Below are 13179 nucleotides of genomic sequence, written 5' to 3'. Positions count from 1 at the left end.
AGTCGCAAAAAATACAAGTTTGGACTCTATTCATTTGTATTGCGCTTGTATTACGATTCTTGCATGATCATTTGTATTGCGCTTGTATTACGCACAGTACGCCGAACCGATATGTATATATCTGAATGCCTGCGCCGCCATTATACACCACACCTGGCAGGTAAATTAAGAATTTATGTATCTATTTAAACAGTGGGAACACACCTTCACTACACCACTGACCTTGAGGAAGACGCTTTAGGTGTTGATATGTGTGGGTCTTAAAGCACTGGCATAGCCAAATTGGGGCTATTATGCCCACCATGCCAATACCCTATTTGTCTACTAGGTTAGGTAAGACCAACAGATTCTAGGGTGTAAACCCTGTGTAATTTTGGTTACTTAATACATCCCTGTTACCAGGTGTATGGTCTGGACGGATTTTGTAGTTACTGTATATATGCTGTTTTGTGGATATACACTTATAATATTGTGGTATACTATGTACAGTGGGGCAAAAAAGTATTTAGTCAGTCAGCAATAGTGCAAGTTCCACCACTTAAAAAGATGAGAGGCGTCTGTAATTTACATCATAGGTAGACCTCAACTATGGGAGACAAACTGAGAAAAAAAAATCCAGAAAATCACATTGTCTGTTTTTTTAACATTTTATTTGCATATTATGGTGCAAAATAAGTATTTGGTCAGAAACAAAATTTCATCTCAATACTTTGTAATATATCCTTTGTTGGCAATGACAGAGGTCAAACGTTTTCTGTAAGTCTTCACAAGGTTGCCACACACTGTTGTTGGTATGTTGGCCCATTCCTCCATGCAGATCTCCTCTAGAGCAGTGATGTTTTTGGCTTTTCGCTTGGCAACACAGACTTTCAACTCCCTCCAAAGGTTTTCTATAGGGTTGAGATCTGGAGACTGGCTAGGCCACTCCAGGACCTTGAAATGCTTCTTACGAAGCCACTCCTTCGTTGCCCTGGCGGTGTGCTTTGGATCATTGTCATGTTGAAAGGCCCAGCCACGTTTCATCTTCAATGCCCTTGCTGATGGAAGGAGGTTTGCACTCAAAATCTCACGATACATGGCCCCATTCATTCTTTCATGTACCCGGATCAGTCGTCCTGGCCCCTTTGCAGAGAAACAGCCCCAAAACATGATGTTTCCACCACCATGCTTTACAGTAGGTATGGTGTTTCATGGATGCAACTCAGTATTCTTTTTCCTCCAAACACGACAAGTTGTGTTTCTACCAAACAGTTCCAGTTTGGTTTCATCAGACCATAGGAAATTCTCCCAAAACTCCTCTGGATCATCCAAATGCTCTCTAGCAAACTTCAGACGGGCCCGGACATGTACTGGCTTAAGCAGTGGGACACGTCTGGCACTGCAGGATCTGAGTCCATGGTGGCGTAGTGTGTTACTTATGGTAGGCCTTGTTACATTGGTCCCAGCTCTCTGCAGTTCATTCACTAGGTCCCCCCGCGTGGTTCTGGGATTTTTGCTCACCGTTCTTGTGATCATTCTGACCCCACGGGGTGGGATTTTGCATGGAGCCCCAGATCGAGGGAGATTATCAGTGGTCTTGTATGTCTTCCATTTTCTAATTATTGCTCCCACTGTTGATTTCTTCACTCCAAGCTGGTTGGCTATTGCAGATTCAGTCTTCCCAGCCTGGTGCAGGGCTACAATTTTGTTTCTGGTGTCCTTTGACAGCTCCTTGGTCTTCACCATAGTGGAGTTTGGAGTCAGACTGTTTGAGGGTGTGCACAGGTGTCTTTTTATACTGATAACAAGTTTAAACAGGTGCCATTACTGCAGGTAATGAGTGGAGGAAAGAGGAGACTCTTGAAGAAGAAGTTACAGGTCTGTGAGAGCCAGAAATCTTGATTGTTTGTTTCTGACCAAATACTTATTTTCCACCATAATATGCAAAAAAAATGATAAAAAAACAGACAATGTGATTTTCTGGATTTTTTTTTCTCAGTTTGTCTCCCATCGTTGAGGTCTACCTATGATGTAAATTACAGACGCCTCTCATCTTTTTAAGTGGTGGAACTTGCACTATTGCTGACTGACTAAATACTTTTTTGCCCCACTGTATATGAGGATGGGCATCTTATAGAAATAACAGCATGTATATATTATGAAATACTTGGTTATTATTATCCTGTCATGGTGATGTATACTGTATTGTAATTGGCTTGCAGTCTTTTTTGGGGCATTTACCCCATATTTGAGTGGACCCGTAACCTCTACCCATGTTGTTGGGTTTTTAACTGTTTTTAATGTTTTTTTGTGCGTTGTTCCCAATAAAAATTGCTATTTTTTGCACTTTATGATTGATGTGGTGATCCCATTTCCTTTATGCATACACTTTCTCTATTCTACTGGTTCTAAATGAGATATGCATGAGGTGATCCCCTTTGTTTATTATAAATTGATGGTGCCCGTTCAAAACTATGGTTGTACAGCGGCTTCCACTGAGGTCACATCGACAGACCAGCGACTTCTCTTTCACTCTGCTCTGTTGATGAGATGTGACTGCCGACATCATGCCTAACTGCAGTTAGCCGACTGTCAATCAGCATGACGTCAGCACTGTACGCCCGGAAGAAGAAGTAACTGCTCTGATCTGGCGCTGGATAGAACAAGCAGGTAGTTGCCTTTGTTAGTAACTACCTGCATGTTTTTAGACCCATAGTTAAAAAAAAAAAAGAAAAATAATACTGGGCCACGTCTTTAATTTTATACCTCCTAAGAGACAGTTTTAATTGTAATACATAAGGTTTAAAACAGTCTGTAAAACTGTTATGTAGAGACTAGTGATGAGCGAGTATACTCGTTGCTCGGGTTTTCCCGAGCATCTTCGGGTGGTCTCCAAGTATTTGTTAGTGCTCGGAGATTTAGCTTTCGTAGCTGCAGCTGAATGATTTACAGTTACTAGACAGCTTGAATACATGTGGGGATTCCCTAGCAACCAGGCAACCCCCATATGTACTCAGGCTGGCAAGCAGCTGTAAATCATGCAGCTGCGTCATCAGAAACTAAATCTCCGAGCACTTACAAACACTCGGAGACCACCCGAGCAACGAGTATACTGGCTTATCACTAGTAGAGACACTAACATGTTAGTTAGTGTGAGCTGCTACTTAAACTACAGTGATGATCGCCACACTCATGTATGGCCATGTCATCTACTCCCTTCCTGAGTGCTACACTGTTCTGCAAATATATGGAGGTGTAAAATGTGGCTACGCAGTGCACCATTATTATATACCCATTCCTGATTTTGCCATAAGAGCTGCCCCTTTTCAATGTGACATGGAAAATAAATGTCAGCAGCCACCAGAGACAACTAACGTGTCTGTGAGCAAATTGTTGGGGGGGTGCAGAGGATAGCATTGTGGACTGTGGGTTGTGCTCTCCTTAATTAAAGTGTCTTGCCTTTTCCAAATAGGGGAGTGATGATGAAGAAAGACACAAGCAGAACCCTGCACTGTACAGTTGCTAAACACCATAACAGTCCTGTGTATGAGTTGAAATTACAAAAGAATTAGACGAACTTATGAAAAATACTCCGATTTTCATCTAGAAATCTTGGGAATTTTAGGGAACAGAATAGTGCGTTTTTTACAAACAGATGCTTAAATAAACTGTCATCTGTCATCTGAACAGCCCTATTGAATAACATTGGTCAGAGCCTATAATATGCTCATCTGAACGAGCCCTTATTGTATGTTTTATATTTCTAATAATAGGTATTCTTGAAAACTGACCATGTTTATATCTCCTCTCTGTCAGTTGACAAATCTGTCTTGATACGTCAACTTGTTCCCAAGGGACAGCGGCCTTGTCTTAAGTCATTGGAGAATGAGACGTCTGTGAATGATCTAAGTGAGGCTATTGAGTTTACTAAACGCTGCTGGAATAATGACAAGCTCAAGAGACCTCCATTCAGTGGTAAGTGACGTCTGATAAGCAATAATAATCGAACTATGGACTATGCATTCTATGAACAGTGTTGTGTCTCTATCCTGTACGTGGTGAAATCAGCCTAACATAACACATTGAAGACATACAGTCAATATACATGCATGTATTCCACTAGAACGTATGATGGACTCCGCATTCAGGAATACCGTAGTTTATATCCACTTCCCGTTTGTGCTTTCGTTTTTCTTCCCCTTTTTCCAAGATTTATATTTTTTTTTATTTTCGGTTTACGATATCGATATGATCACTTATTTTTTCGCAGGGTGAGTTGTAGTGTTAAATGACACCTTTAACTTTACACTATAAACACAGAATACAGGATAAACCAGTCTAAGTATGGTAAACTAGTAAAAAAAATACAACGATTCTATTGTAAAATGTTCGGCCAACAAGATACTGTAGGTCAGTAAGATTATGGCCATACCAAATTTTAATATTTTTTTTATGGATTTGTAAAAATTCAGAACTTTGGATATCAAAAATGTGGGTTGAGTCACCATATTCTGAGACCCGTGACTTTTTATTTCTTCATTAATGGAGCTGTATGAAGGATTGTTTTTGGAGTGCTGAGCTGTAGTTTTATTGGTACATTTTAAGGGACGTACAATATTTCGATAGCTTTTTATTGCATTTTTTTGTAATGAGGAGACAGAAAATTCTGGCATTTTGATTTCCTCTTTTATAAGGTATTAATTACATTTATATTTTGATGGATTGAAGTTTTACAGATGTGGCCAAATTTGCTATTTTACAATTTTTTTCTATGCACCTATGATAATTTCATTATTTGTACTATATATAATACTCAAAAAAATAAAGGGAACACTAAAATCCCACATCCTAGATATCGCTGAATGAAATATTCCAGTTGCAAATCTTTATTCATTACATAGTGGAATGCGTTGAGAACAATATCACCTAAAATGATGAATGTAAATCACAACTAATATCCCATGGAGGTCTGGAGTTGGAATGATGCTCAAAATCAAAGTGGAAAATCAAATTGCAGGCTGATCCAACTCCAGTGGAAAATCCTCAAGACAAGGAAATGATGCTCAGTAGTGTGTGTGGCCTTCACGTGCCTGTATGACCTCCATACAATGCCTGGGCATTGTCCTGATGAGGCGGTGGATGGTCTCTTGAGGGATCTCCTCTCAGACCTGGTCTAAAGCAGCCACCAACACCTGGACAGTCTGTGGTGCAACGTGACGTTGTTTGATGGTACGAGACATGATGTCCCAGATGTGTTCAATCGGATTCAGGTCTGGGGAACGGGTGGGCCAGTCCATAGCTTCAATGCCTTCATCTTGCAGGAACTGCTGACACACTCGAACCACATGAGGTCTGGCATTCCTCTGCATTAGGAGGAACCCAGGGCCAACTCCACCAGCATATGGTCTCACAAGGGGTCTGAGGATTTCATCTTGGTACCTAATGGCAGTCAGGCTACCTCTGGCAAGCACATGGAGGGCTGTGCGGCCCTCCAAAGAAATGCCACCCCACACCATTACTAACCCACTGCCAAACCGGTCATGCTGAAGGATGTTGCAGGCAGCAGATCGCTCTCCACGGCATCTCCAGACTCACATCTGTCACATGTGCTCAGTGTGAATCTGCTTTCATCTGTGAAGAGCACAGGGGGCCAGTAACAAATTTGCCAATCCTGGTGTTCTGTGGCAAATGCCAAGCGTCCTGCACGGTGTTGGGCTGTGAGCACAACCCCCATCTGTGGAGTCTGGCACTCAGACCACCCTCATGGAGTCGTTTCTAACCGTTTGTGCAGACACATGCACATTTGTGGTCTGCTGGAGGTCATTTTGCAGGGCTCTGGCAGTGCTTCTCCTGTTCCTTCTTACACAAAAGCTGAGGTAGCAGTCCTGCTGCTGGGTTGTTGCCCTCCTACGGTCCCCTCCATGTCTCCTGGTGTACTGGCCTGTCTCCTGGTAGCGCCTCCAGCCTCTGGACACTACGCTGACAGATACAGCAAACCTTCTTGCCACAGCTCGCATTCATGTGCCATCCTGGATGAGCTGCACTATCTGAGCCACTTGTTTGGGTTGTAGAGTATGTCTCATGCTACCACGAATGTGAAAGCACAACCAATATTCCAAAGTGACCAAAGCATCAGCCAGAAAGCATTGGTACTGAGATGTGGTCTGTGGTCCCCACCTGCAGAACCACTCCTTTATTGAGTGTGTCTTGATAATTGCCAATAATTTCCATCTGTTGTCTATTCCATTTGCACAGCATGTGAAATTGATTGTCAAACAGTGTTGCTTCCTAAGTGGACAGTTTGATTTCACAGAAGTTTGATTTACTTGGAGTTATATTCTGTTGTTTAAGTGTTCCCTTTATTTTTTTGAGCAGTGTACTTTAATATTTCAGTAAAAAGAGAAATTATAATACAACAGTCCCCCAGCTGCAATTGTAACCCATCCGTACCCTTAGATTATGTTATTGTGAAACCAAAGGGCACCTACATATTAACTCCTTACCAGTATGTTACATTCCGGAACCCTGACTTCGATGCAAGCTCGCAAGCTGAGCCCGCATCTATTCCTGCACATGATGGCTGATCAGTCTGGTCACATGCTCCTCTACCAGCAGCTATTTTACAGACAGGAGAGCTGTGCAGTCTGTGAAGAAAGCTGCACTAACAAGAGGATGAGGAGAACCAGTCATACTTGTACAATAGCAAGTGCCACAAAATCATGTCCCCAACACATCTGATAAAATAAAGATAATAAGGCCGACCACGGCAACTCATTCTGCAGCCAGCAATAGATAGTGTAATACAGCAATTATAGGAGGCAAACGGTGCAAAATTTGTAATGAAGCCCAAATGAAAAAATTATTTTTATCCCCAACTGTATGCATGTAGCCCCTTCATGACCTTAGTCATATCCATATGTCCACGTTGGGAAGTACTGCGCTCCTGCTTCGGGCAGTTTAACCCCTTAAATGCTGCAATAAATATCGATTGCAGCATTTAGAAAGCAGGCAGAGGGAGGAAGCTCCCTCTCCCCTCAGATCGGTGCATCTGTAAGATGCCCAAGTGAGGTAGTCATGGGCGAGCTTCGGTCCCTACTCGTTCTGGTATCCTACAGACAAGGGGTGCCTCAGTCCTGGTGTGCTGCTGTGTATGTGGTGCTTTCCACTTACTTTCGGCCAGCAGGCCTTTTCTGAGTTCAGGAATTCCTCTTCTGGAACCAGGGCAGCAAACAGTCCAGGAGACACATGGTTAATAAAAGCCAAACTTTTACTTAGAGAATGGTAGTCTGTATAATATTTACTAGCAGGTTTAAAGGAAAAGGCCCAACGGGTTGTCATCTTTCCCACAGGTACCGGATACAACTTTAGCCCTGGTCCTCGTGATAGGTGGCATATCCCCCTCTCTGGCATTCCTAGCCCTTGGGAATCTCTAGCAGCATTTCTGGATTGCGATACTTTCCACCCCATGTAGTTTGAGTCCAACCTTTCTTCTAGCTTCACAAGCTAAGTGGCCCTGGCCCCTGGGGTCCATCTTAAGGTTGCCCTTGGCCATAAGACGAAATCACATGGAAGGTATTTGTGGCAATCTGCTGTCCCGAATATTGAGCTCACATCTTCCCTAGCAGCCCACTATTCCTGATGCATTTGCACTCCTAAGTGAACGGTCACTTCCTGGACTTGCCACAAACAAACAGTTCCCTCTCCCAAAGTAGGCTGGCAGTTAACCCTCAACCAACTCTTTACCTGTTGTGTTACTAGGCAAACTTCAAACTAGACAGTGACATCTTGTGACCATTAGTTATTACTGCAACCCACAGGGGAATTACAATTGTTAGAACAAGGAAATATATCAGGAACAAAACATTATTCCCATTCTACACCACAGTAGCCTTGATGTCCTCAGGGGCAACATGGCAGCTGGTCCATCTCCTTACATTTCCCTTTCTTTAATAGCCGTCCTCAACCAGCCGGTAAACCTGCAAGACACCAATGCATAAAACCAAACAAAAACACACATTAATGCTTTTCTTCTCTGAAGTCAGCATGACTTTGATTCTTCAGGTCAGCATGACCCCAGTCCCACTAGGTTGGGACCCCGGAAATAAGTGTCAATGGCCATACTTGACAGAGGCCCACAGGCCAACACAGCAGCTGCCCTTCTTATCCAAGGCAGTCTTCTAAGTTCTTGACCTGGCTGGAACATCAGGTCATTCAAGCTGCTCCGGACAAATGTGCAACCAGCACAACATGCACTTCAACATCAGACTTCATTCTTCTCACCGGTCCTCTTACTCTTCTATAGGGGACCAGATGGCCTTCACCGCCAGATCAAATGGCTGCACTTTAACATCAGGCTGCAGGTCTGTGTGTCTCTACTGAACCCGGCTGGGCTTGTGGCAGGAACTGGTACCTCTCGGGATGACGCCTTCTCACTTGGCACTAGCGTCTTCAGGGGCAACACGGGAGCTGGTCCATCTCCTTACACATCATCGCAAGGGGCCCATCGTTGCCATAGTGACCCCATGCCATCATGACGAGATTCAGGTCACCAGGGCTAGCAAACTAGTTAGATCATGAGCATTGCATGGTCTAACTAGTTTTTGTCAGTGCAGCACTGACAGTTATAAAGCATACAAATGCTTGTGCATTGCTATGCTTTATAACTGCAATCAGAGCTGTGTAAGTGAAAGTCCCATAGTGGGACTAAGTAAAAAAAGAAAAGAAAAAAGAATTGTAAATATATTTTCTTCTAAATCACAAAATAATGATAATGCTAAAAAAACTATATATATTATATCATGACATGGTCACTGGCGCCGTATGTGAGGGGAGATATGTGTCGCAAAGGTCATTATTCTGCGTGATGTGAAAGCCATGAGTTTTCATCCAACATGATAGGTGCTCAGAGTAAGTCAGTCATTTCTAGGACCTGGTGTTCGTGTGAGTAGGTAAGAGAAGGGCGGGAAGCCTACTCGCCATATCTACACCTCAAGGGTGTGGCTGCAGGGGTGGATATACTGCACGTGCAGCCAGTGCACCTGCACAGGGGCCCAGGAGGACAGGGGGTCCAATCAGCTGCTCAGATATCTTGTTCTCTGATAGAGGAAGCGGCAACATTTACACTAAGAGGAGAGGTAGGGGGCCCGTACCTGAGTCTTTTTCTGTCAGAGAGGGGCTGCACTCTGCATAATATGTCAGGAGGGGCCCCTTCCTCTCCTCTGAGTTGATGCGGCCGTTCGCTGGACACGCCTCCCTGGGATCCCTGGACATGCCCCCGGATTCTCTGCGTCGTGCAGGCAGGAACAGGTAAGTATGGCTGATCTCAGCCAATCCTGTCTCCTCACTGCCTCTGAATGCTGCTGGGAACAGCCTTCCTGCAATCAGTACATCTGACACCTCTCCTGAGCAGTTCTGACAACTGGACTGCCTGATCAATGTTCACATGAGCTATCACATCAATCCCCTTGCCTCCTGTAGCTACCTCCATCCCCTGTACTAAGGGGGCTTTATTGGAAAACCACTGCGCTGGCCCATTCAGAAGTAGGAGTTGCAGTGTGAATGCTACCTGAGTGGACCAGGGCATGCCATTCCTCAATAAAGCCCCCTCACTACTGGGGGTGGTAAGGGGCAACAGGAAGGGAGGGGAGGTTGATGTGATGGCCCTTGTTCACATGGGTCAGGCATCTGCCAGAACTTCTCAGAAGGAGGAGTGTCAGATACACTGACTGCTGGGAGACTGTTTTTGCAGCTATCAGAGGTAATAAAGAGGCAGAAGGACTGGCTGACAGCTGGAGATCATGCCAGTAAGTGCTGATGGAGGACTGAAGACCACCAGGATGGACCTGCTGGAGATGGAAGAATGCACCTGCCAGAGGGATGACATGTGTAAGTAATAAAATACAGTTAGGGCCAGAAATATTTGGACAGTGACACAATTTTCGCGAGTTGGGCTCTGCATGCCACCACATTGGATTTGAAATGAAACCTCTACAACAGAATTCAAGTGCAGATTGTAACGTTTAATTTGAAGGGTTGAACAAAAATATCTGATAGAAAATGTAGGAATTGTACACATTTCTTTACAAACACTCCACATTTTAGGAGGTCAAAAGTAATTGGACAAATAAACATAACCCAAACAAAATATTTTTATTTTCAATATTTTGTTGCAAATCCTTTGGAGGCAATCACTGCCTTAAGTCTGGAACCCATGGACATCACCAAACGCTTGGTTTCCTCCTTCTTAATGCTTTGCCAGGCCTTTACAGCCGCAGCCTTCAGGTCTTGCTTGTTTGTGGGTCTTTCCGTCTTAAGTCTGGATTTGAGCAAGTGAAATGCATGCTCAATTGGGTTTAGATCTGGAGATTGACTTGGCCATTGCAGAATGTTCCACTTTTTGGCACTCATGAACTCCTGGGTAGCTTTGGATGTATGCTTGGGGTCATTGTCCATCTGTACTATGAAGCGCCGTCCAATCAACTTTGCAGCATTTGGCTGAATCTGGGCTGAAAGTATATCCCAGTACACTTCAGAATTCATCCGGCTACTCTTGTCTGCTCTTATGTCATCAATAAACACAAGTGACCCAGTGCCATTGAAAGCCATGCATGCCCATGCCATCACGTTGCCTCCACCATGTTTTACAGAGGATGTGGTGTGCCTTGGATCATGTGCCGTTCCCTTTCTTCTCCAAACTTTTTTCTTCCCATCATTCTGGTACAGGTTGATCTTTGTCTCATCTGTCCATAGAATACTTTTCCAGAACTGAGCTGGCTTCTTGAGGTGTTTTTCTGCACATTTAACTATGGCCTGTCTATTTTTGGTATTGATGAATGGTTTGCATCTAGATGTGAACCCTTTGTATTTACTGTCATGGAGTCTTCTCTTTACTGTTGACTTAGAGACAGATACACCTACTTCACTGAGAGTGTTCTGGACTTCAGTTGATGTTGTGAACGGGTTCTTCTTCACCAAATTAAGTATGCGGCGATCATCCACCACTGTTGTCATGCGTGGACGCCCAGGCCTTTTTGAGTTCCCAAGCTCACCAGTCAATTCCTTTTTTCTCAGAATGTACCCAACTGTTGATTTTGCTACTCCAAGCATGTCTGCTATCTCTCTGATGGATTTTTTCTTTTTTTTCAGCCTCAGGATGTTCTGCTTCACCTCAATTGAGAGTTCCTTTGACCGCATGTTGTCTGCTCACAGCAACAGCTTCCAAATGCAAAACCACACACCTGGAATCCACCCCTGACCTTTTAACTACTTCATTGATTACAGGTTAACGAGGGAGACGCCTTCAGAGTTAATTGCAGCCCTTAGAGTCCATTGTCCAATTACTTTTGGTCCCTTGAAAAAGAGGACGCTATGCATTACAGAGCTATGATTCCTAAACCCTTTCTCCGATTTGGATGTGGAAACTATCATATTGCAGCTGGGAGTGTGCACTTTCAGCCCATATTATATATATAATTGTATTTCTGAACATGTTTTTGTAAACAGCTAAAATAACAAAACTTGTGTCACTGTCCAAATATTTCTGGCCCTAACTGTATATACAGACTTACTATTATTTTACTATTATCTATGTGTATTACCACACTTCTGTGCACCTGTTTGTAAAAGTATATATACTATATAATTGTCTAAGGGTCACTTCCGTCTGTCTGTCTGTCTTTCTGTCTGTCACAGATATTGATTGGTCACGGCCTCTGTCTATCATGGAAATCCAAGTCGCTGATTGATCGTGGCAAAACGTCCATGACCATTGCCACGACCAATCAGCGACAGCCACAGTCCGGCGGCAATATGGCCGCTCTTTCCTCCCCGCAGTCAGTGCCCGCTCCATACTCCCCTCCAGTCATCCAGTCAGCCCTCACACAGTGTTAATGCCAGCGTTACCGGATCGCGGTGTAACGCACTCCGGTTACGCAGCTATGAACCCTGTGTGACCAACGTTTTACTATTGATGCTGCGTATGCAGCATCAATAGTAAAACGATCTAATGTTAAAAATAATAAAAAAAATAAAAAATCATTATATACTCACCTTCCGCCGCCTTTCCCGCTCCTCGCGATGCTCCGGTGACCGCTCCATGCAAGTGGCAGGTTCCGGTGGCAAGGATGGTATGCGAGAAGGACCTGCCATGATGTCACGGTCATGTGGCCGCGACATCATCACAGGTCCTGCGAGAAGGACCTTCCATTACGTCACGGTCATGTGACCGCGACATCATCACAGGTCCTGCGCTCATACCAATCCTCGGACTGGAAGCTGCCGCGTGCACCGCACACAGGCGACAGGACAACAAGGGACCTTCAGGACTACAAGGGGTCCTCGGAAGGTGAGTATATGTTTCTTTCTTATTTTTTAACCTGTTACATATGTGGCTGGGCAGTATACTACGTAGCTGGGCAATATACTACGTGACTGGCCAATATACTACATGACTGGGCAGTATACTACTTGTCTGTGCTGTATACTACGTGGCTCTGTGCTGTATACTACATGGCTCTGTGCTGTATACTACGCCGCTGTGCAATATACTAAGTGGCTGGGCAATATACTACGTGGCTGGGCAATATACTACGTGACTGGGCAATATACTACGTGACTGGGCTGTATACGTGGCTCTGTGCTGTATACTACGTGGCTCTGTGCTGTATAGTACGTCGCTATGCAATATACTACGTGGCTGGGCAATTTACTACGTGATGGGGAAATATACTACGTGGCTGGGCAATATACTACGTGGCTGGGCAATATACTACGTAGCTGGGCAATATACTACATGGCTGGGCAATATACTACGTAGCTGGGCAATATACTATGTGGCTATGCAATATACTACGTGGCTGGGCAATATACTATGTGGCTGGGCAATACACTACGTGACTGGGCAATATACTATGTAGCTGGGCAATATACTACGTGACTGGGCTATATACTACGTAGCTGTGCAATATACTACGTGACTGGGCAATATACTACGTAGCTGGGCAATATACTATGTGGCTGGGCAATATACTACGTGGCTGGGCAATATACTACGTAGCTGGGCAATATACTACGTGGCTGGGCAATATACTACGTGGCTGGGCAATATACTACGTAGCTGGGCAATATACTACGTAGCTGGGCAATATACTACGTGGCTGGGCAATAAACTACGTGGCTGGGCAATATACTACGTGGCTGGGC

At 44.2% G+C, this 13179-nt stretch overlaps 1 protein-coding gene across 6 annotated transcripts in view; it reads left to right on the top strand.

The window, feature by feature from the left end:
* The window catches only part of RIPK3 (receptor interacting serine/threonine kinase 3), a 117451-nt gene that overhangs the window by 34742 nt on the left and 69530 nt on the right, over window positions 1–13179 (top strand). For all 6 annotated transcript variants that reach the window (XM_069761012.1, XM_069761001.1, XM_069760983.1 and 3 more), the window contains one exon: window positions 3796–3954. In XM_069761012.1, the coding sequence (XP_069617113.1) occupies window positions 3796–3954 (159 nt within the window). The remainder of the gene's footprint in view (window positions 1–3795; window positions 3955–13179) is intronic.

The sequence above is a fragment of the Ranitomeya imitator genome, chromosome 1 (genome assembly GCF_032444005.1).
Source record: "Ranitomeya imitator isolate aRanImi1 chromosome 1, aRanImi1.pri, whole genome shotgun sequence".
Taxonomy (NCBI): domain Eukaryota; kingdom Metazoa; phylum Chordata; class Amphibia; order Anura; family Dendrobatidae; genus Ranitomeya; species Ranitomeya imitator.
Note: the sequence above shows the minus strand (reverse complement) of the source record. Positions and strands in the feature narration are given on the sequence as shown.